The sequence below is a fragment of the Salmo salar genome, chromosome ssa20 (assembly GCF_905237065.1).
Source record: "Salmo salar chromosome ssa20, Ssal_v3.1, whole genome shotgun sequence".
In the NCBI taxonomy this organism is placed as follows: domain Eukaryota; kingdom Metazoa; phylum Chordata; class Actinopteri; order Salmoniformes; family Salmonidae; genus Salmo; species Salmo salar.
The window spans coordinates 67644731-67669622 of NC_059461.1; the positions used below are offsets into that span (position 1 = coordinate 67644731).

Sequence of the window (24892 nt, forward strand, 5' to 3'; positions counted from 1 at the left end):
TAAGGGTCATTTACAGTATGTGTACATTATTCTGATAAAATATCAACGAAAATAACACATTATTTTGAATCTAGCTATTCCCACCCTTTAGTCAAAATGTTACTTTGGAACGACTGATTGGCATACAGACCTACCCATACAGGTAACTTGCTTTGGTTTAAAAATCTGTTGCCTGGACGTTAAAGCCAATCAATGGCAACAAGGGGCGGAGAATAAATTGCCAGTCAGGTTGGTAGGATAAGGAATACAATATAAAGAGGGGTGATCCAATCCGGTTTCAGCTAGTTTCTGTACGTAGGCCTACTGATGAAATATTTATATTAGTTACGGTGTGTTCTGAAGGAATTGAGTGAGTTACATCGGACACATTCAGAAGCCTGCACTGAATTTTCAGTAACCGAGAAGGCTAATTTGTGCTCTAATTCTCTAGACAATACAAGCAAAGCAGCCATGCCAAAAAGAAGCAAAGTAAGTTGGAATGTTTACCTTTTAATTGAAACCTTATTTTACAATGTATAATTTCTCACATGAAGTGTTATAAATACCTGCAACAATTGCATGTACGCTAAAATATGCTTGATACAATGTAACAAGTTTGCTCTAAAGTATGAATGTGTTTTAGTGTGTCTGTCTTGTCGAAATGGAAGTGGCGCCTTTTTACTTAGTGCGGTAACATTTTGCGTTCGATCTCACTTTCTCCTTTTAGTAACCTGTAACGTTACACGATAAACTATCGCAGCTTGTGCTTTTTATGTAAGTTACTTAATCATATAATTTAATTTGACGCATATCGGGTCTTTCATGAATGTAAAGTAGCTTAATAGCCTTCTCAGCAATGAGATCAGACAAAGGGGTGTAACCCACCAGCAATGTAACTAAGCTTCATGTTGCCATTGCAGAAATGCGTGCACGAGGTAAAGGATATTTTGTGAATATTGGGATTGCTTTAATCGCCAAATATTTGTTCACGTTTGTATTCGAATACTTTTAATAGCCCATGCTTGTGGCATCCTATATTATCACTTTGTGTCCTGTGTGCAGTAAAGCGTATTGTAATGCGCGACACCCTATGGCATGGAAAGGTACGGTCATTGAGGTGTCATGGCAGCCCTTGCAAATAGGAAAGGCATCGACAACTCAGCGCCATTTATCACTTTAATGGGGTTTTAGAGAAAGTAATTCTAAAGAAAACGACCACATGATTTATAGCTGGTCACGTGTTCAATTTTTGGGGATTTGCTATTTGTTTGTGTGCATTCCCTGCCTTTGCTTCCCTAACAAATGTTGCATTATGTAACAACGAATTTCTAAAGACATGCTCCACGGCGCATATGGGTGAACTGGTATCAGGGAATTATAGATATTCAACTAATGGCGGGAACATACAGTTGACTGGTTGACGTAACGTGTGGATGGATGCCTTCATATAACAAATCTCCGTCCGTTGATGGGGGAGGGGCTGCTATTGGCCTTTATGCGTATAGACTACTAAAGCCTAACTATAACATACAGTTTTACTTGTCGCTCTCAAAGTAGTTGGTAACAAAAAGGCTCCATTTTTGCACCATGATGATGGGAATATTCAAATGGAATAGTAATTTTAAATGCTTACCCTCCCCCACTCACTTTCAGATTACATAATTTTTCTCTAATTTGGGGATGGAGCGGTGGGGGTACAGTTTGTGAGCCCATCCCCCTTAGCATTACACACCCACTTCTCCCTGCGGCTCCAGACCCATGATTGTGGGATTGTTCTTGGTTTTTACTAAGAATTTTACTTCTTCTCTCCCACCACCCCTTCACAGGCAAATAATGACACTGAAGTCGAGGTTAGTATTTAATGCTCTTATACAATTTTATATTATGAATAAATTATTTTTCTGCGATAACTGATTATCTGTCTTTTTCTCACCAGCCAAAGAGGAGATCCACAAGGTTGTCATCTGTAAGTTTACTATATATTATCAAATGTATATGTTGTATATCCTATTTATGTCTTCTATGAATAGATGCTATTGTGTATTTGTTCTTGGACTACTTATCTCATATGCATTATTTTACAGAAACCCACTACTCCAGCTAAAGCAGAGCCTAAGGCAAAGGTAAAATAAATGTTGTAATTTCAGCTTTTGCTGAAACCCCAAAACACTCAATTATGCATTTGTACATTGAAATGTATCTCATGTATTTCTGATTCTTGTAGACACCAGTCAAGGCAGCAGCCAAACCCAAAAAGGTAAAGGAGGTAGTAGAGAAGGCCAAGTCTGAGGAGAAGAAAGAAGATCCTGAGGAAGAAGCAGCACTGGCAGAAAACGGAGAGGCCAAAGCTGAGGAGGTAAGACTTGTTACCTTAGTTTCAATTATATGATATGCCATGCCAGTGATATGACATTCAAAATCAGGAGTATTGGGTATTACAAACAGACCAACTATAATTGGCATTGCAGCTGTTTGTCCCCCACACGCAAATATTGTGTAAACAACAAGACCTAAAAGAACTGTCCTATAATATGGGAACTTAACTTTTTCATCTGCCAGGAGGCAGCAGAAGAGGAAGATGCTGATGCAGATGAGCCGGAGAAAGAGGAGGATGAGGCAGAATAACATCCTTACCCTTTTGCCAGTGCGCCCTGTACCTCCTTTCTTGTACAATTCAGAAGAATATTTTTATCAAATATTTTCTTAAGAAAAAGCAGGTTGTGTGGTAGTAAGATTGTAGAAACATGTTTTTATATATATATATACACCTCTGGAAGAAAAGTTATGGTCATTGTGTGTTTCCCTTTTCTTTTGTGGTCTGGTTCAGTTGTCAGAGAGGGGGGCAGGTTTGTAGCAATGACATGCAATCACGCCAATATCAGGAACTTGTTATTCAACTGGGCGAGCTTGTCTGACACTAACATTCCATAGGCTTTATGAGGGACAGTTTATTTAACCTCTATTGTATGGGGAAGGGTTGGGGGTTTATACACAATAATACTTGTTTTATTGTTTATATTGGGTAGGAAGGTGGTAATTCTGTTTAAGCTGTGCTCTATGAATTTTAACTATTATCCACACCGTATTATGAATCCACAGTTATGGTTCATCCTCCCTAGTACATGTACTGGATTTTTCATCAGGCCTGTGCATTATGTGAAATGGTTTTTGTCTCTGTTCGGTGATGGCATTGCAATAACATTTGATATAGCTGCTGTAAAACTAGTTTTTTTTTCTTCATAATTTCTATGCTGTATGTAATGGTACGATTTGAGGATGGTTCATGTGTTTTTAGCCAAGCTAATAACATGAAATACATTACAGTGTTAAACATACTGGTTGTAGCTTATCCTTTTGAGGATACTGATAAACATTGACTGTACCTTCACTTAATCCTTCAAGTGAACACAGCAGCCGTAGATTTCCATGTGGTTTTAGAATTTTATGTACAGTTTCTCTTTTTTTGTGTAGCTGTATCTGTGTTATGATTGCTATAAACATGCCAATTGAATTAAAATGGTTGTAATTTCTTTGTTTTCTCTGTTCTCTTATTGATCACAAGTGTAATGTAAACATGATATTATAATTCAGACACTCACTATGCATTGATTAAATACTTTGTAATTTCTCTCTTATACCATATTGCTTGAAAATGTGTGATTTGTTTTTTGGTGCTTGCCGAATATTGAGCATAGGTCTGCAATTCTATTATTAATGAGTGCAGCCATACACCAACTCAGTAGGCTATTCGACAAGCAGCTGCATGACAATCGCACTATTTCAGGGATCGTCAACTGGTGGACTAAACTCGCCCTGTTATCGAGTTTATTAAATGCATTCGAATAGCCTACGATGATCCATTAGGCTGCTTGCATCAATTCTATTTAGAATTATGTTCCGGCTACGATCCGCTCAAGACACGACCCCTGCACTATTTTAAACCAATGAGTTAACTATTAAAAACAGTTGTAACTTATACGTTAACATGTTTTGTAAATAACTACTGTTATACCTACTTATTAAACTTTATCTGTTGCATAGTGTTTTTTCAATGCCTTTTTCTTATTGCATAAATGGCATTTGTACCATAAATACATCGCCTGAAATGGGTAATGTCAGTGACATCAAAACTTGTATATTCGAATTGTATTGGGGATCATTTATGCGTTTTAACTAACCTTAACCTAATTATCCTAACTTGCTACATTAATTCTCCTGACCTGCTACGAAAAGTCACTTCTGACAGCGGATTATCCCATCTGGTCAAGACCCCTCAAATGCGAGTGCAGGATGGGATAGACAGACACCACATCCGTGACTAGAGAACAATGGTGTATTTACATGATGTAAGAAAAGCGGGTCTATCATGTCATATCTCCAGACAAATGTAAATAAAAAAAGTACTATGTACTACACAGGCTGATAATGCATTGTTCTCGTCAGCATTGCATGGCCCATTTGTCTATACACAACACAGGGATGTTTTTCTTTATTCAGTTGAGTATTTGAAACAAAGCCTAAGTAGTGTAGCGAAGTAAGTGCACTAAAGACAAATCGCAGTGTAAAATAAAGCATAATAAAACGTGACAGATTTGTCTCGCTAACACGTGACGTCATCAACAAGACACGACCTTGTCGAAGAAAAGACAATGCTGTCTTTAAACTATAATTCCGCATATAGAAATAGCTTTCTTTGTTTACATTGATCCAAAGCGTTCGAATGTATTTAAAGAGAATATCAATGCAATTAGCGGCCGAGCTTAGCTTTGTCTTTGTTGTAGTCGAACAAAAATGTAAGTTGTTTCCCCACCCCCTATTTCCTCTGCTGTGGCGGAAGTAACTAGTATTGCTGAGGCCTCATCCTTCCAATGGCGACTGAAAACAGGCTGATTAGAAAGCGGGAGCAACCGTGGAGGGGGTCAGAGCAGTGTAACCGAAATTAAATAAATATATCCTACTCTCAGTAGTCATAAAGTTAGTTTACAATTGTACACCAACCAAATCACGGCTGATTCAATGGCCAAAAGTCGGAATATTTCGCTCCTTGAATCGGGTAAGGCGCATATAGTTGCCTAATTCATTGCTTAAATTATAGATAAAGCTTGATTTAATTGATATCCAATTGTGGTACTATTTTCTGCTATTCACTTACAGAGTTATATTACCTAATTTCACGTTTTCTGACAACTGGTCCATGTCGGAGAGCGGCTGAGGTAAATTGGCGTGCCTTATTGACATTTCTTACTATTCAAAATTGTTGGCGAATAGTTCATGAAAGCAGCACATTCGAAACACCTATTTGTTTTAATCAATTGCAGGTTCTAGCGAGCGAACTAGAAGAATATCAGGTGTGTATTCCGGCAGCAGCGGCGTTCTGCAGTCTATGTATGTAGCTAGCGATCCCGATTGGACTGGAACGTAGAACTTGTCTCACTCACGACTTTTAATGCTTCTCTGACCGCCTCACTCGTTTGACATCACATGTTTTTACTAACTTAATTTCTGGCAGTGTTTCTAGCATCTTCAGTGTTGTGATATACACTAATGCGCACCATTTTGGATAGCTTTTACCCTGCAGATTAGACTGGCAAGGACATGAACATCCAAGATCTTACGAAGATTTGGTAAGTCTATAATCAATAGATGTAAACTCATTGTCGAATATATGTTATTGTTGAATGACAACCACGTTGTGTGTCTGGGCCATTTACTCTTTGTTCAATCAGATTTAATCGTTGTTATATTGTTGTTGCATAATAACCAGATTTTAACTTTTACATTTATGTAGGATTACGTATTTTCGTATGTGTCGAAAGCTTGACACTGTAGTATAGAAACAAAATTGATAGAGCATTTATAAATATATCTGTTGTACTGCAGATAGGGTGGGGACTCTTGTGGTTCTGGCTACGTCAGGACACCACTGTTGACCAATCCACGCCCTAGAAAGGCTGTCGTTGCGTTATTTTCCTTGTGACCTGTGTTGTGATTCGTCCGTTGATGAATGTGTTTTACATAAAACGTTCTGCCCACAAGGAATGTAGCACACTGGTGGAACGAGATCAGGTGTACATGAAGAACCCAAGTTATGTCAGTTAATTTTTCTAGGGGCAAAAAAACATAAGAAATTATATTTTCTTACAGTGCCACTGGCTGACAGTGTACTGAAATATTAGACATAAAGACTTTGACCTAAATAATAAATAGACAATGTGGTTGCAGTACTGTAGTTTTGTGATTCCTGGTGTCATCATTGTTTACATTTTTAACATTTTAGTCATTTATCAGATGTGATTTACAAGAGCAATTAGGGTTAAGTGCCTTGCTCAAGGGCACAACAACAGATTTGTCACCTAGTCTGCTCTGGGATTCGAACCAGCGACCTTTCGGTTAATGGCCCAACGCTCTTGACTGCTTCCCAACCTACAAATGTTGTGATTGCTTGAGGAACAAAGCATAGATAGTGGTTTAACTTGTAACAATGAAAGCTGGATGAGTCATTCGGCTCATCAACACTGTTTGATCCCATAGGTTGCATCCAACAGACACATTGCACCTGACCATTTGCTGCAGATCTGTAAGCAGATTGGGCCGATTCTGGACAAAGAGGTGCCATCATGTGTTCCAGGCGTACATTCCCTACTGGGAACCGGGAGGCAGTCCTTACTCAGAACATCAAAAGGTGTTCAACTTTACATGTGTCTTGTTTGAGCGTGAATTCTAAATGTATACATCAGCAACTATTCTTTCTGGAATCGAAATTGTAAAATGAAATTATTAGAACTGACTTTTTCTTTCCACCTCTTCCAGATTACGGCAACGTTCGGAGGAAAGGCTCATCATTTGCTGCCCTGCACAGAGGGAGACCACCAGAGATGCATTTGAACTGCAGGGATCCTCCAAATCTAGGTTGGTATTCTCTGACACAGGATTGACATGTTCACACGATTATTTTCTATTTATGCCGGTACTTTAAATTCAATGTGTGCTTATAACTCAACACATTCTGTGTTGTTTTCTGTTAACATGATTCTGTTATTATCATGTTTGGACTCTAAATCATAGTGTTTTGTCCTTCACAGTGGAGGTGTACAGAGGAAGGGAGCTAACCGGTACTCAACGGTTCAGCACTGTGAACCCTGTGAGCAACTATCAGCACATGCGGATGCACAGGAGGATTCTGGGTCATCTGTCTGCAGTCTACTGCATCGCTTTTGATCGAACCGGTCTCAGGATTTTCACTGTGAGTCATCATAAAGATCAAGTTCTTGGGGGAAATCATTTTAGGCTCATCACTTTATCTACCTTATCAAACCTACTTTCAAGGGCTCGGATGACTGCTTGGTGAAAATATGGTCTTCGTTTGACGGGAGGCTTCACTCCACCCTGAGAGGACATTCTGCTGAGATCTCAGACCTGGCTGTCAGCTTTGAGAATACCTTGATGGCAGCTGGCAGCTGTGACAAAACCATCCGAGTGTGGTGCCTTCGTACCTGTGCCCCTATGGCTGTCCTACAGGGGCACAGTGGATCCATTACCTCCCTACAGGTAGGAGCTTCTATCTTCCTCCAACACCCTTATTATGTTTTTATCTGACTAATGTTAGCTGGGCAAAGAGTATGTAAGCTAATGCTGTCCACAGTTTTGCAAATGTAGAAAACCATGCAACAGTATGATGTGATAACTGCACACATCTCTTTTTATCCCATTTTGTACATAATATTGTGAAATCTGTTGTGAATGTAATGTTTAAAACATTTATAACTGCCTTAATTTTGCTGGACCCCAGGAAGAGTAGCTGCTCCATAATAAATACAAATACTAAACCTGATTTGCTTCAGAAGCTCACATTGGACCACTAGTGTGTTGCTCTCAGTATAGATGTGGGTGCATAAGTCTATCTGGAACATCATTTAACTGGGTGAATTACATCTGTCCTCAGTTCTCACCATTTGCCAAGGGCTCAAAGAGATACCTGGTGTCCACTGGAACTGATGCAACAATCTGCTTTTGGCAGTGGGATGTCAATAACATCAATTTCAGGTGAGTTTCAATTGCTGGCAGTTTGATCAAGATAATAATTGCATCCTGAAAATTACATCATAAGTCTGAAACATTTACACTCTGTTTGTAAAGTGATCGCCCGCAGAAGTTTACAGAGCGACCCAGGCCGGGAGTTCAGATGGTGTGCTCATCATTCAGTCCAGGTAATGTTGTCAAGATAGCAGTTTTGTAAAAGAATGCTTTGGCTCTTTAAATACATTTCTACAAATTGATCATACAGTACCTATTACACTCACCATAGCTGATACAATTTTCAACCGATATATTGATCCAGCTTTTTACCTCGCCAACTGTTACAAGTATAAGCTACTCTAACATGGGTATAGAGAGGCTCTGAACCAAATTGGGATACATTTATAGTCGTTTTTGTGTTTTATAAAACGTTTTAGGTGGCATGTTCTTAGCGACGGGAAGTACTGATGATGTCATCAGAATATATTACCTGGGAGGTGGGAACCCTGAAAAAATATCAGAGCTTCATGAACACACGGTAAGATCCCTTGAAGATAAACCATCACATGGCAGCAAAAAGCTGAACACAAGAAAATAATGAGTTCCTAAAACTATCATTAAATCCATTCAAGCTTTAATTTACAATAAATACAACAAACATTGATGTAATATTGTAATCATTGTTGTCAATATATGTTCGCATTTTTAGGACAAGGTCGACAGCATCCAATTTTGCCACTCAGGAGAAAGGTATGATCAATGTGATTAGTTGAAGCACTCACCTTAGTCCAACAGTTTTACTTTATAACATAAGGAATCATGAGGATTGTCTAGAGCAATGGTTCCCAACCTTTTTCGGTCACTGTATCACTGAGTTTTGCTCTGACTGGAGTACCCCTGAAGTACCCCTCATTTGCATTTTACCAGTAAGCCTATGGTCTCATGAGTCTTATCAAGTACCTCCAGTGCATAAGCCAAGTACCCCCAGGGACCCTTGTACCACTGGTCTAGAGTTCATTGTCTTGGTTTGCCTCGTCTCGTAGGTTTGTGAGTGGCAGTCGAGATGGCACAGCACGCATCTGGAGGCTGACTCAGCGTCAGCAGTGGAGGAGCCTTCTTCTCAACATGAACGCCACTCTACCAGGGTAAGGAATGAACAGCTTGACAGCACCATTGCATACACCTACACATGCTTGTATCTATGTTTTCCTCCTTTCATATCGACTTTCTCCTCAGCTCGGAACACACGACCAATGAGGAAAGCTTTTTCAAGCCCAAGGTCACCATGGTAGCGTGGGATCGCCATGACAACTCAGTAATCACAGCCGTCAACAACCATATCCTAAAAGTGTGGAACTCCTACACGGGCCAGCTGCTACATATCCTTAAAGTAGGAGCAACCACATTGTCTTACATTCCATTTTTGTGAACATTCTGTTTCACAAAGATAACTGAGGACATTTTGTATCTGTAACTACTAGTAGTGTAGATTTCCATCCTTTAACTACAGTGCATTCGGAAAGTATTCAGGCCCCTTCACTTTTTCCACATTTGTTACGTTATGGTCTTATTGTAAAATGTATTAAGTCGTCTTTTTTCCCTCAATCTACACACAATACCCCATAATGACAAGGTGAAAACAGGTTTTTTGAAATGTTTTGCAACTTTATTAAAAACATACCTTATGTACATAAGTATTCAGACCCTTTGCTATGAGACTCGAAATTGAGCTCAGGTGCATCCTGTTTCCATTGATCATCCTTGAGATGTTTTGAAAACTTGATTGGAGACCACCTGTCCACCTGTCCCCAAGAACAGAGTGGCCTCCATCATTCTTAAATGGAAGAAGTTTGGAACCACCAAGACTCTTCCTAGAGCTGGCCGCTCAGCCAAACTGAGCAATCGGGGGAGAAGGGCCTTGGTCAGGGACACAGTGTTCCTCTGTGGAGATGAACATTCCAGAAGGACAACGCTCTCTGCAGTACTCTACCAATCAGGCCTTTATAGTAGAAGGCCAGACGGAAGCCACTCCTCAGTAAAAGTCACATGACAGCCCGCTTGGAGTTTGCCAAAACATGATTCTCTGGTCTGCGGCAGGGACTGGGAGACTAGTCGGGATCGAAGGAAATATGAATGGAGCAAAGCAGAGAGATCCTTGATGAAAACCTGCTCAGGACCTCAGACTGGGGCTAAGTTTCACCTTCCAACAGGACAACGTCCCTAAGCACACAGCCAAGACAATGCAGGAATGGCTTTGGGACAAGTTTTTGAATGTCCTTGAGTGGCCCAGCCAGAGCCCGGACTTGAACCCGATCGAACATCTCTGGAGAGACCTGAAAATAGCTGTGCAGCGACACTCCCCATCCAACCTGATAGCGCTTGAGAGGATCTGCAGAGAAGAATGGGAGAAACTCCCCAAATACAGGTGTGCCAAGCTTGTAGTGCACTCAACAAAGTACTGAGTAAAGGGTCTGAATACTTATGTAAATGTGATATTTCAGTTTATTTTTAATACATTTGCAGAAATGTCTAAACCTGTTTTAGCGTTGTCATTATGGGGTATTGTGTGTAGATTGAGGGGGGGGGGAAATTATTCAACATATTTTAGAAAAAGGCTGCATGTAACCAAATGTGGAAAAAGTGAAGAGGTCTGAATACTTCTGAATGCACTGTATTTGAAAAATAGTTGAAGTATAGTCCTAGATTCCTTGGTCAAGAGGACATTATAGTTCCACAGTTTTTTTCCCCTTGTCACTGCAAGCATGCTTTTCAGGAACAGTTCCTCAAATATCTTTGGTCAATGACTTGGTAAAATAGCTAAATAGCGTCAGACAGTGCGTTGACCTGACGGCTGTGTGATGCTCTGTGCAGGGCCACGAGGCTGAGGTGTTTGTCCTGGAGCCCCACCCCTCAGATCCCAGGATCATGCTGTCTGCTGGCCACGACGGAAACGTCTTCATCTGGGACATCGTCCGTGGCACAAAGACACAGCACTACTTCAACATGGTGAGGAGGAGCCACGCACCACAGAAGACTTAACAGTAACATCCATTCTCTCCAACTATGACTAACTCCATCTTGGTTGCTCTGTCTCCACTACAGATTGAGGGCCAGGGTCATGGTGCTGTCTTTGACTGCAAGTTCACTCCCGACGGCCAGCGCTTTGCCTGCACAGACTCCCACGGCCACCTGGTCATATTCGGCTTTGGGAGCTCCAAGCCATATGAGAAGGTAAGGAGGCAGCTCATACTGCATCTATGTATAAGAGTCCTCTATTCAATGGTTGGAGATGATATCCCAGTGAGATTGACTGCCTGTCTTTGTCCAGCTTCCAGATCAGGTGTTTTTCCACACCGACTATCGGCCACTGATCCGTGACGCCAACGGCTTTGTGTTGGACGAGCAGACCCAGCAGGCACCCCACCTCATGCCCCCTCCCTTCCTGGTGGATGTGGATGGGAACCCCCACCCCCCCAGATACCAGCGGCTGGTCCCCGGGAGGGAGAACATTGCAGACGAACACCTGGTGCCTCAGCTGGGATATGTCGCCACAAGTATGTTAACTACCTCATTACTTGACTATCTCAGTCTTCCTGCTTTGACCATATCTTTGAGTTAATTTGACTATTTATACAGCATTTGAGGCAGTTGTAAGGCAGTATGATCCTGGTGTTTATTGGACCAGTACAACAACACTAAAAGAGCAGTTGGGCACGTGTGTTTGTGTGGGTTTTGTATGACCAGTGCAACTACTAGCTGTTTCCCCCGAGAGTTTGTGGATGGGTGGATGGGTGGGTTAATCTGTTTGATTGAGTAAATGGGTGTGTTACTGAATACCCTTGCCCCTCCATCACACTGTGTCCCTGTTGTCCAACTCAGGTGATGGCGAGGTGATGGAGCAGGTGATCAGTCAGCTGACCACGGACCATGAGGAGGCCACGGCCAGACGCAGCGTTCTGGACGACGCCATCAGGCAGCTGCAGGAGCAGCAGGACAGGCAGAGCAGACCAGGGACACAGGCCCCAGAACAGGCCCCAGCAGAGGCCCCAGCATTCCCAGCCCCCAGCACCCCACGTAGAGGTACCAAGATAATGTTCCTAGCTCTCTTTTCCTTTCCATAAACTACCATTGCACTTGGGCATGCTCAAATACTTCACATTCCTACATGTTGATGATTAAGGACTCCATTGGAAATGGAAAATACTTTCTCATCCTTTATGGTTGAATTAATGATTGGGTTCTAGACAAGCAGTCATGTGGTGTTCCCTCCTCTCTGTACCCAGCATCAGTGAATGAGCGAGGTGCAGCTGAGGTGCAGTCGTCCCCTAACGTGGGTCTGCGGCGCAGTGGGCAGGTGGAAGGGGTGAGACAGATGCACCAGAATGCCCCTCGCAGCCAGATGGCCACGGAGAGGGACCTGCAGGCCTGGAGACGCAGAGTGGTGGTACCCGAGCTCTCATCCAGCGGGTACAGGTGAGACAGACATCTCTCTATTCCTTAAACAACAGGGGGAGATAATCTGTATAGTTTGTTATAAGACTAAAGGATGTCATTTATAAACAAGTCTACTCCTAAATGGTTAATCTCTAGAACATTATTCCTGAAATGCAAGTTGAAATTAAATGTGTAAATTATCTTGTAGTTGCCAGGATGACTTCCGAATTACAAAAGGGGAGGAGGAGATTGCCATATACAATGCAAAGAAACGACGTGTGACATATGGCAGTTGTAGAGTAAGTAGACACATTTATTCATTTAAAAATCATGACTGACCACAGGGATTTTTAAATGATACTGACGTCATACCTGCATTTCTGCTTTGCTTCTGCCTCAGGATGATTCTGAAGATGAGGTGCCTTGCATCAAACGTGCACAGTCCCGCAAAAAGCAAAAAGTCTTCCAGCAGAGCAAAGATGGGATTGTGGAAGAATTAATTGAGTTCTCCTGTGAGGAGGGAGAGGAGACTGCAACATCTGAGGTATATTCTACAAACCTGTGTGATAAGAAAAATGCTTTTGACATGTCCATTAGAGAATAACAAGCTATTTGGAATATTGGTGAGAGGTCAATCTTGCAATCTCCTTCCCCACCTCTAGGACCATGAGATGGAGGGCAGTGAACTGGATTCATCCAATGAGGAAGAGGAATGGAAAAGTGACAGTTCAAGGTACAGATAAGCTCTTTGCTTCTCTTGATTCCTTACAAAGGGGTACATGGCGTATGTCATATTGTCGTTTCGCTTGGCTTAATGTGAACATAACTTATGTTGCCCATGACAGCCACTCGTCCAGTGAGTACTCTGACTGGACAGCAGACGCTGGGATTAACCTGCAGCCCTCCACTCCCGTGTCATCACGGAAACGAGTTCGCCGCCAGCTTAGCAGCTCGGAGGAAGATAACGAGGAGGAAGAGAAGCAGCAAAGTGACGAGGAAGAACGACCTCCTCAGACTAGCAAGCAGAAATCCAAGAAGCCCAAAAGCAAGATGCCCAAGGTTAGCCACTGTACTAACCTGCATATTTTGTTTGTCAATGCTTGTATCCTGCTCTCGTATGACAAAAAGTAGTTTCACTTCCCTATTGAATATTAAATCAATCTTATGTAATTGTACATGTGTATCACAGCGGCCTAAAGCCAGGCCGTCCATGAACCGAGAAGTGTCCAACGAGTTCAGACCCTCAACGTGGATCACTGATGTCGTTCCTAGGAAGTCTCCCTTCGTTCCCCAGATGGGTGATGAGGTACGTGACTGTCTGGACCATATGGCTTCCCTATTGTTGTGTGCATCTTTGGGGTCGAAATCAGGAGGCTGGTGGGAGGAGCTATAGGTATGGATTAAATGGAACTGTATCAAACATATGGAAACCAATTTTGACCCCGTTCCATTAATTTCATTCCAGCAATTTCAATGAGCCTGTCCTCCTATAGCTCCCCCCATCAGCCCCCTCTGGTCTAATTAATGTTACCCTCTCTCCCTCAGGTAATCTATTTCCGCCAGGGTCACGAGGCGTATGTAGAGGCAGTGAACAGGAACAACCTGTACCCCATTAACATGGAGAAACAGCCCTGGAGGAAGATGGAGCTGAGGGTAAGAGCATCATATCCACTCTGCTCCAAACTAGGAAACAGATAAATCTGTCTTCTGCCGATGCAGTAGAAAATGGGTTAGTGTGTTGAGAGGGCCAGTGTCTGAAAGGACATTGTTGAAGAGTAACTTGAAATTCTCTTTCTCTCTACAGGACCAAGAGTTTGTTAAAATAACAGGGATCAAGTATGAAGTGTGCCCTCCGACACTGTGCCGCCTGAAACTGACGCTCATTGACCACGGCACGGGCAAAATCACAGACAAATCATTTTATGTCAAGTAAATGATGCAACCACTTCAAAGTGTCTAACATTGAAGATACATGTACGTTTTTACAGACATTACCAGAGACATTTGGTAACTTTGGACTTCTGTACGCCTTCCCTCAGGTACCATGACATGCCGGATGTGATTGACTTCCTCGTGCTTCGGCAGAGTTATGACGAAGCACGCAGTAGAGTCTGGCAGCCAAGTAAGTTAAAACTACTTAAGGTACAGTAATGCGTGAGATGAATGGGTCAACATTTCGATACAATATTCTCTGCATTTCCCCCATCTAAAATGGTAGTATTCCTCACTGCAGATGACAGATTCCGGTCTGTAATAGATGATGCCTGGTGGTTTGGGATCATTGTTTGTCAGGAGCCATATCAGCTTGAATATCCGGACAGTCATTTCCAGTGCTTCAAAGTCAGGTGAGAATGTATGATTGGGTCTGCGTTGTTGGAAACCAGTCTAAATGGTCCCCAACGGTTGATGCCTTCTGCGGTGGATTGCATGCTTCTAACCTGCTTGGTTTTGCTTTGTTGCCAGATGGGACAATGGCGAAATGGAGAAGCTAAGTCCTTGGGATGTGGAAGCTATTCCAGAGGATGGTAATTTAACAGACTCTGTTGGAAATGTTTCATTCTAGGACAGAAGTACTGTATGGTAACAATGGTTTGTGTCTGTGCTCTTCAGCCCAGCAACCTGAGTGTGTAGGTGGAGGGGTTCCAGTGACAGCAGAGGAGATGAGAGAGGTTATGTATAAACCCCAGACGGGAGAGTGGGGTGAGAGGAGCAGAGACGACGAGTGTGAACGCATCATAGCAGGCATTGAGCAACTCATCACCGTCGGTAAGAACACTCACCTCACCACTGCATTTTGGAACTATTTCCTCCTCAGCAGACCTGGGATTGTATACCATTCCTAGATGGGCTAGTGAGGTTTTGAATTTCAAATTCACAGTACTTCTGTTTCCGTTATTTTTTTATTTACAGATATTGTAGCCCCATTTTCTGGCCCGGTGGACATAGTTCAGTACCCAACCTACTGCACGGTGATAGCCTTCCCCACAGACCTGAGCACCATCAGACTGAGACTTATAAATAGGTTCTACAGGCGACTGTCCTCTTTAGTTTGGGATGCCAGATACATTGTGCACAATGCCCGGACCTTCAATGAGCCAAGGAGCAAGATAGCCCATTCAGCAAAACTTATCACAGATGTCCTGCTAAAATTTATCAAGTGAGTTGTCCAAGTGTTATTGCGCTTTAACTTATACAGATAAATGTATCTGTATTTAACAACTTATGATGCTTTTTTATTTCCTCAGTCGACCTAGCTGTACAGATATTATGGAGATCTACAATGCTATTGAAGACATGGACTATACGGATGATGAGGTAAATCAGGTTTGATCATCAAATCATTCAAACCTTGCTGTGTAACTTTTGGGTTGAACTGATATTGATTTGAATGTCTTTCCCAGGACCTGGAAGAGGCACCAGGCCCCTCTTCTCGACACAGACTGCGCCAGGTAAGTAATGAAAGATGACGTAAAAACCAGAACATCTTTGTCTTAAAATCAGCAATGAAAATGTAGGGAGGTGGCTGGGATGTTGTCTTATATCTTATGTATGAGTCTCCCTTCACCCCAGCACTCTGTGGAGACGGTACCTGACCAGGACTCCTGGAAGGGACAGTGCAAGCGCCTGATGAACTATGTCTTTGAGTGTGAGGACTCCGAGCCCTTCAGAAAGCCTGTGGATCCTACCTCCTACCCAGTAAGAAAACAGAGTTCTACTGTAATAGTGACTCTGGCTTTGACAGAACTGTTGATCTAATGTGGCTCATGTCTGTTTGCAGGACTACCTTAGCATCATTGACACTCCCATGGACTTTGGGACTGTGAAGGGGACCCTTGAGGAGGACCGCTATGAAAACCCCATGGAGCTCTGCAAAGACATACGTCTGATATTTGCCAACGCTAAAGCCTTCACGCCAAACAAACGCTCAAAGGTATTTCCGCTCTTTCATTTCCAAACCATACAAGTGATTCCAGTGTAAGAAATTCAGCAATCTTCTATTGAGTTGATTTTTCATTTGACATTGGTCAGGTTCGGGATTGTCATCAATCTAGGGACTAGGACCTGATGCCAAGTTGCTGTGCTCTACAGATTTTTATCTCCCCTCTGTTCCCAGATCTACAGTATGACTTTGCGGCTCTCTGCATTCTTTGAAGAGCGAATCAGAACAATCATATCGCAATACAAAACCGCCGTCAAGAGCAGCGAGAAGCTACGCCGCAGCCAGAGGTTCCGGAAGAAGCTTCAGCACCACGAGTCTGCTGTACCCAGCACTAACACCACAAGGTAGGCCTCACTTCTACTGCCCACAGACCTCATTGGGCTTAAGGAAATTAACTTGTGTGGTCCACAGGACCTACAGCACTACTAATGATAATGTTTTTTCCCTTCAGTCAAAAGAGGGCTGCTCTAAAAACTCAGGAAAAAGTGGAAGCGGCGTCAACGACCAAATCTACCTCAGCCAAAGTGTCTGCTCCCGAGAGAACCAGGAGAAGGAGCCACAGCAGTGACAGCTCAGGCCACAGCTCTTCTGAAGCCTCCTCAGGGTCAGACTCTGAGATTGAGAGTGAGTTATCTATGAGTGACTCTGAAGAGGAGAAACGCCCGGGGTCCTCACAGCACCATCACAGCAGAGAGACCAGGGGAACCAGAAGAGTCACCAGGAACAATGGGGCAAAGAAGAAAAAAAGTTAGGATTTCACATAAATCTGGTAGAAGGCTGTTTGCAAGACATCCCTTAGTCTCTGTCCCTCAAATAAAATCCCTGTTTTTAACGTTTTATTTCAGTTGCCGAGAGCGAGGAAGAGTCATCCAATGAGGGGGAGGAGAGTGAGGACGGCGGGAAGTCGTCCAACTCTTTGTCTCGCCGATTTCCAAGCAGGTCCAGCAGCAGGAGCACCAGGCTGACCAGGAACAATGCTGTTGCCCATAGGAAACACACCAAACAGCCAGGTAAACACCATCACACCATAGAGCAGGGAAAAGGAGAGGTAACTAGAGCAGGGAGTGGTCAGGCAAATGCCCTTATGGTTAAAGGTCTGAACTGCCCATACGAGCAGATATTTTTTTTTATATATGATTATTAGCCATTAAAATGTTGTTGCTGCTCTGTGTGGGTCCAGAGAGGGGTGCCCAGATGAATGGTCACTGCAGAAAATTTGGGCGAGAGAGGCGGCTAAGCAGCGAATCTGAGAGATCACCATCCCAGGGTACAGACACTTACAGGGATGAGGAGGAGAATGTGGGCCGCAGGACAATGAAAAGGAAGACTGCCAGGGCGGCCGTCAACAAGATGAAGCTTCTGGAAGCCTCTGAGGGAAACTATGGTTCAGCCTCTGAGGAAGAGGACAAACATAGGAGGAAAAGCAGCCGCCATGCGACCCGAGTCAGCAAACGCACTGCCGTGAGCCAGAGCAGCTCTGAATCAGAGGAGCAGTCATCAGCACAGAGTGAGCACACAGTCAGCTTAGACTGGTTTGGATCAACTTTTATTGTTCATGGATCTACTGTACCAGAGCCACAAAAGGGGGAGTTTGTTGAGAAAACATTTAACACTGTTGGGTAACATAACGCTTTCTTTCCCCTAGGTTCTAAAAAAGACAAGGATTCATTGGGTGATTGGGAGAACAATGAGGACAGTATTGAGAGTGAAGCTTCATCCTTTCGTTGCCATCAGAATGGAGAGAGTAAGAACTCCAACAGCCGCAGGACGACCAGACAAGCTGCAGAGACTGGTGGTAAGAGCTACAGACATACTGTAGATGCTTTCAGTCATGGCTACTTTCGCTGCCTTTTCTCCAAGTTCAGTCATTTGTTGCTGTAGTGTTAATGTTTATCTATCTCTATTTCAGATGATTTGTCTCATGTAAATGGGCACAGCACAAAACATGACAGTACTTCTGAGGAGGAGGAGAGCTCTGATGGTGAAGAAGAGGAAGAAGCTGTTGTGTCTCAGAAGTCCTCCAGAAGCTTGACAACCACTGCAGTGAGCAAAATTAGAACTTGCATTACCAGTTATATGGCGGAAGAGAAGTCTGGCTCCAGAAAGAGACAACACAAACCTCTGGCAAGCTCTGACGAGGAATACCGAGAACACTATGCTCAAAAGCACCCTCACCAAAACGGGAGAAAGGTGGAGAAAGAACATGCTGAAGGCTCTGAGAAAAATTGTAAATTGCATTCAAAAAGCCAAGAACAAACATCTGCCTCAACCCACAAACAGGATGGCCCTGAATCAGAGGAACTCCGTGACACTCCAAAGAGATCAAGCTCTCGCAAAAAAAGAGTGAGGTCTGAAGAGGAGGAGGAAGAAGACAGCAACCACTCAGATAATGAATCAAAGGGAGAATCCAATAAACGTCAGTTGCGAAACAACAACAAACCCAAAAGACTGAGTCACAATGACTCAGTTTCAGAGAGCGAGGAGGAAGTTGTACCCAACAGGAGAGCAAGGAGAAAACTGCATGCTTCCTCAGAGGAAGAATCTGATGGGAAGGAGAAGCATAGTCCTAGCAGGCGGCCTTGCCTTCGAGCCCAACCAAAAAAGAAATACATCAATGAAGACTCTGAGGAGGACTTGAACTCTGAGATGCAAGGCAGCTGTAAGAATGGGAATAGCAATGCTGTTTCAGATAAAGGACATCAACGCAACCAAAAAGCTTCCCCAGCTACTACAAAACAGTCCCCTTCCAAGAGAAAACGCATTTACACCTCAGACTCCTCAGACAACCCTTATGAAAAGAAACAGTGCATGCCCAAGGCTAAGAGCTACTGCGAAGATGAGGACAAGGGGGAGACAAAAAGATCCAACAACAAGTACCCCAAGAAGGAATCTAGATCTCAACCCGAGGACTGTAGTAGTCAGGAAGACACCTCTTCCCACCAAGGGTCAGAGGATGAGAAGGAGGTTGAGTGTCCAAGGGGGAAGAGACGTTTGGAGCAACAGAAACGCAAGCGACAGGTACGCTGCAGCAGCAGTGCCCACAGTTCTGCCTCTAAAAGCGAGGAGGACGAAGAGTCCTCTGCCAGTTCAGGGTCCCAGAGCAGTCCAAAGAGAAAAAAACACAACAGGAGGTCAAGGGTCAGCAACAAGGGTGCCGCCCGACAACGCCGGAGGGACCCCTCTGAGGCAGACAGTGACCAGTCGTACGCAGAATTCCAGAGAGGAGCGTGTGGCACACGTATCAAGACCCGAAACCGTGGCAAACGAACGGTGACATATCACGACAGCGAATGAAGGCTTAGCGAGTGAGACTAATTGGAGACCTTGAAGACACTTGATCGCCACATTAAAGGTAGTAGCACTGGAGCTTTTTCAAGAGGAAATGCTGTGAATCTGTTTCATTCAGGGATATTTATATTTTCTATGAAAAAAAAATGAAAAGAGTAGTTTATAAAATATAGCGCAAACCACCTCCCATTCTGCTTTTGTGATTTGGCCAGCTAAATAACTGTATGGGGGAGCATTGTCAGCTTGGGTGCTATCTTAATATACCTCTGTTTAATCAAGCATATTTTGCTGGCTTGCACTAAGAAACACACTGTAGAGGTATTTCATACACTAGTTTCACATTAGGAACTCAGGGGTCAACTAAGTTTACTGTAGTCTCAGCCATTCAGTCTTGGGAACTAGAGTAGGTAGGGACAATAAACATTTCCAGGATGGCAGTTTCAGTCCAAGCACACTTACTGAGACAAAACTAATCCACTTCACCCTCCTTTGACTTCAAGTCCTTTGTAAATCCACATTAATTATCCTTTACTGTATTGTGAGGTGACTTGTTGATATGAGCCAAAATGTACAAATTTGAATTCCTAGTTTTCCTCCCCTTTGTTTTCATTATTTTTTTTGGGGGGGGGGATGTGTGGTGTGTATTCTAGTCATGGAATGAGGTGTAAATATATGGGATTGAGAATGGCATCTTTTGAAAGGTTTATGAGGATCATTCTGTAGCAAATGATTGCTTGTTTAAATTTGAGCATTAATTTTCCTTTCATGTCATTACAATGCATTGTCTTGCCACATGTCACAAATTGGTACCCTTTTGCCAAGTACAGGAAACCAAAAAGTACTTATTGCAAAATACTGTGATTTCTCATATTGGGAAGACATTCTAGTGGTGTTCTGTGTTATGTACTCTCAGTATTACATTTATCTTCAGAGAGAACTTGACTGCATTTAACTTTTTGCCAGTCACAATTTAGTTGTGTGTTGCGGCGGTCTTGAACTGCAATTGCATTGACATGTTTGCTAAATGTTTTTCATACACTTTGATACAAACATTTCATAGGAAAATGTTACTGGTACTCCGTATGGTTGTGGAGTGCAAGAGGGCTGTTTTTTTTTTCTTTTCTTCTGGTTAATAAAGACATAAATTCAAGGCTCACTTTGTATGTGTTATCAATTTCATATGCATTCTTAACCATTCCTTAAACTGAACAAAAATATAAACACAACTTCAAAGATTTTGCTGAGATACAGTTCATATAAGAGAATCAGTCAATTTAAATAAATTCCATTAGGCCCTAATCTATAGATTTCACATGACTGGGCAGGGGCGCAGCCATGGATGGGCATAAGCCCACCCACTGGGGAGCCAGGCCCAGCCAATCAGATTAAGTTTTTCCCCACAAAAGGGCTTTATTATAGCCAGAAATACTCACTAACATTTTAGAGACATAAGCTTTTTGTGCGTGTGGAACATTGCTGAGATCTTTTATTTCCGCTCATGACACATGGGACTAACACTTTACATTTAATGCATCCCAATAATGCTGTGTGGATCAATGCTTTTGCTACCGTGTGGATTGTATTTGAAGCAGTAGTTCAAAAACTTTAAGTGACAGCACCAATATATATAATGCCGCGTTGATGTGCTAGTTGGAACTAGGAAATGTTCGACTTTCTAACTGGTTGTAGTTATACATGTGCCGCGTTCAAAGAATCAGTAAGTAGGACATTTCTGCATTTCCTAGTTCCAATTAGCATTTGAACGCAGCATAAATTATTGGACATCACAGGGGCTCATGCCTCGTTTTTATCTCGGAAATGTCGACTTGCTAATCTAGGTGGCAGTGTCGGATTCCGAGTTACCCATTTGGGATGTATCAGGGTGTTTTCACACTTGGTCCCTTTCAGACAATTTTTGAGCACTCCGTACTGTTCGCTTATTTTTTGTGTGCAGTGTGAATAGTCCAAAGGAACTCGGACCCCTCAAAAACCCCTGAAGCGAACCAAACTGAGACCATCTCGAGAGGTGGTCTGAGTTCTGTTCCCTTTTTTGGGGGACAATGTGAACACAAGGCTCCCTAGGTTTGCTTGTCATTATTCCTGCACTACACACTATCAAATAACATTTTATTAGTCACATGCGCCGAATACAACAGGTCTAGACCTTACAGTGAAATGGTTTCTTACAAGCCCCTAACCAACAATGCAGTTTCAAAAAAATAAGAATAAGATAAAAGTAACAAGTAATTAAAGAGCACCAGTACAATAGCAAGACTATATACAGGGGGGTACCGATACAGAGGTACCGGTTAGTTGAGGTAATATGTACATGTAGAGTTATTAAGGTGACCATGCATAAATGACAACAGAGAGTAGCAGTGGTGTAAAGAGGGGGAGGGGCAATGCAAATAGTCTGGGTAGCCATTTGACTAGATGTTCAGGAGTCTTATGGCTTGGGGGTAGAAGTTGTTTAGAAGCCTCTTGGACCTAAACTTGACACTCCGGTACCACTTGCAGTGTGGTAGCAAAGAGAACAGTCTATGACTAGGGTGGCTGGAGTGACAATTTTTAAGGCCTTCCTCTGACACCGCCTGGTATAGAGGTCCTGGATGGCAGGAAGCTTGGCCCCAGTGATGTGTTTTGCCGTTCGCACTACCCTCTGTAGTGCCTTGCGGTCGGAGGCTGAGCAGTTGCCATACCAGGCAGTGATGCAACCAGTCAGGATGCTCTCGATGGTGCAGCTGTAGAACCTTTTCAGGATCTGAGGACCCATGCCAAATCTTTTCAGTCTCCTGAGGGGGAATAGGTTGTGTCGTGCCCTCTTCACAACTGTCTTGGTGTGCTTGGACCATGTTAGTTTGTTGGTGATGTCGTGTCTTTGGCTATGCCGGAATAAGTGATATGACATGCTAACTTATAAAATGATTTCTCTGTAATTAATATTACCTGATTAAGCTAATCATGTAAATGTAATTAACTAGAAAGTCGGGGCACCACGGAAGAACGTTTATAGAGCCGTTATCTTCCGAATAAACTCTTAAAATACTTTGTAATATTTTACATCGATAACAGTCAATATTAACCCTTGTCTTATTTTCAGTCTCATAATGAAAGTTGTAAATTCTTGGCTATCTTCACGAACCCTGGCTAACAAGTTGAATCAGCAATACAAAATTGGGTTTAATTATTTATTTACTAAATACCTAACTAATCACACAGAATTACAAATACACAGAATACAATGATGTCATACAGAATTCACCCCTGGTGAACGGAACCTGTATGAAAGCTGGTTACACAAAGGAAAGGGGGTTGGGCTTGAATGAAAGAGCGGGAAGATTTAGGAACAGAGAAACAGCAGCTATGCTATCGTAAATACATTATCTTATGCATTCTAAATTACCGCCCATTTGGAAAAGGAAAATGCAATGAATATTTACTCTGAGCTGCGCTTCGGTAGATTGGTCGTAGATGCTGGCCGGGTTGGCCAACAGATCTCCCTGTTTTCGGAAGAATGTCAATGGTGGTCGATTGGATACGTGGTGGTATCTTCGTCTGGTTGTTAGACTGGATCCGTCGTCCGTCCTTTCCTAGCCCACGTAAGCAGCGGCCGCTGCTAACTCAACGGCTAGGAAGTAGCACTTCTGTAGTGAATAATCTCAAAGTTCATACCATTCGCCACCAAAGCTCACGCCGAGGTTGGCTTAGTTCTGTTCTTGACATGTGTGTCCTTCTAACGTAGAGGCTGCAGACCTCCCGTACTGGAACCAACGTGGTTATCTTTTCGTCAAAGGATTATATAGTGGAGAGGGGGAGGGAGGTGTTTCATCGTTTATAACCCCTGTCTCTTCACAGGGTTGGGCCACTGATCGAGCAGGGCACTTTCCTTATGAAAACCCAAATCTCTCATTCGGAAGCTAAAATTACATTTAATCTCCTAACAAACATTTTCAATATCAAACATTTCAATTGCATAACAATTCCATGTGACTCTGATAACTAGAGGGCGTATACTTTCTCAGATACAGTTTATGTCATCCTGTCATCAGTCATAATGTCTCAGATGACAACCGAACTGACATACATACTCATTACGTTCCCAAGCATATTTCCAACTGGTTTTATTAACAAAAGGGAAGGGAGATAGGTATTTATGGGGGGGGGTCATAAACCTTACCCACAGGCCAACGTCATGACAGTGATGTGGACACCAAGGTACTTGAAGCTCTCAACCTTCTCCACTGCAGCCCCGTCGATGAGAATAGGGGCATGCTCGGTGCTCTTTTTCCTGTAGTCCACAATCATCTCCTTTGTCTTGATCGCGTTGAGGGAGAGGTTGTTGTCCTGGCACCACACGACCATGTCTGTGACCTCCCTATAGGGTCTCTCGTCGTTGATCACTAGACTACTGCAACACCGTTTCCCCTATCATAAACCCTCTCACATTGGTGCCACAAAAGAGAGAAGTTGATGATGTGCAGGTTGGCAGAAAAAAAATGGGTGCTGTTTTTGGACAGGCCTGTTGATTAGTGATTGTCAAGGATGCACAGAAATTCCTAAATATGAGTTTTTAATTCAGATTATTTGTTTACAATATGTGATCTTTAGGCTAAGAAAGCTGCATATACTGTTTATTCAATTGTAGGGTTTGAATAGTGTGAGATGACACCAACATATTTGGTGAGAATCACAACAGAGTACAAATCAATTATAGCTCTTAAAGAGGCAGTAGCCTACATGGGGTGTACAATTTTCAATTACAGCATAATTCTTTTTTTTATTTTACCCCCTTTTTAAATCTTGTCTCATCGCTGCAACTCCCTAGCGGGCTTGGGAGGCGAAGGTTGCGTCATGCGTCCCCCGAAACATGACCCGCCAAACCGTGCTTCTTAACACCCGCCGGCTTAACCCCGAAGCCAGCTGCACGAATGTGTCGGAGAAAACACTGTTTAACTGACAACCGAGATCAGACTGCAGGTGCCCGGCCCGCCACAAGGAGTTGCTAGAGTGTGATGAGCCAAGTAAAGCCTCCCCCGGCCAAAACCTCTCCTAATGCGGATGACACTGGGCCAATTGTGCGCCGCCCTATGGGGACTCCAGATCACGGCCAGGTGTAATACAGTGACAATCTCTAGCACTGTGATGCAGTGCCTTAGACTGCTACGCCACTCGGGAGGCCCCTTTACAGCATTATTTCATCTGCAGTTATTCTTCTTATTTATTATTTTACCAATA

General features: G+C 43.0%; 2 protein-coding genes across 4 annotated transcripts; both read left to right on the forward strand.

The window, feature by feature from the left end:
* The first annotated feature begins 190 nt into the window (after nt 1-190).
* LOC106581119 (high mobility group nucleosome-binding domain-containing protein 3) lies at nt 191-3509 on the forward strand. Of its 2 annotated transcripts, none has more exons than XM_045703839.1 (6): nt 191-468; nt 1806-1829; nt 1916-1945; nt 2064-2102; nt 2204-2335; nt 2542-3509. In XM_045703839.1, the coding sequence occupies exons 1-6, from the start codon at nt 451-453 to the stop codon at nt 2602-2604; spliced, it is 306 nt and encodes a 101-aa protein (XP_045559795.1). In that variant the 5' UTR covers nt 191-450; the 3' UTR covers nt 2605-3509. The 2 variants fall into 2 exon arrangements, with proteins under 2 accessions (XP_045559795.1, XP_014018353.1); XM_014162878.2 differs by having other exon boundaries at nt 193-468; nt 2539-3509.
* A 1243-nt stretch (nt 3510-4752) lies between these two features.
* On the forward strand, nt 4753-20813 carry LOC106581118 (bromodomain and WD repeat-containing protein 3). Of its 2 annotated transcripts, XM_014162877.2 has the most exons (41): nt 4759-5032; nt 5134-5192; nt 5298-5327; nt 5544-5603; nt 6511-6661; nt 6790-6888; nt 7062-7222; nt 7306-7527; nt 7922-8022; nt 8116-8186; nt 8433-8533; nt 8705-8745; nt 9039-9140; nt 9232-9385; nt 10867-11001; nt 11098-11226; nt 11324-11549; nt 11875-12075; nt 12279-12468; nt 12638-12728; nt 12830-12973; nt 13092-13162; nt 13275-13488; nt 13619-13735; nt 13975-14082; nt 14234-14358; nt 14469-14551; nt 14663-14774; nt 14893-14954; nt 15040-15195; nt 15340-15586; nt 15675-15744; nt 15831-15878; nt 16000-16125; nt 16208-16360; nt 16544-16713; nt 16821-17116; nt 17215-17379; nt 17550-17876; nt 18015-18164; nt 18279-20813. In XM_014162877.2, the coding sequence occupies exons 1-41, from the start codon at nt 4996-4998 to the stop codon at nt 19661-19663; spliced, it is 6690 nt and encodes a 2229-aa protein (XP_014018352.1). In that variant the 5' UTR covers nt 4759-4995; the 3' UTR covers nt 19664-20813. The 2 variants fall into 2 exon arrangements, with proteins under 2 accessions (XP_045559777.1, XP_014018352.1); XM_045703821.1 differs by having other exon boundaries at nt 4753-5032; nt 5134-5327.
* The last annotated feature ends 4079 nt before the right edge of the window (nt 20814-24892 follow it).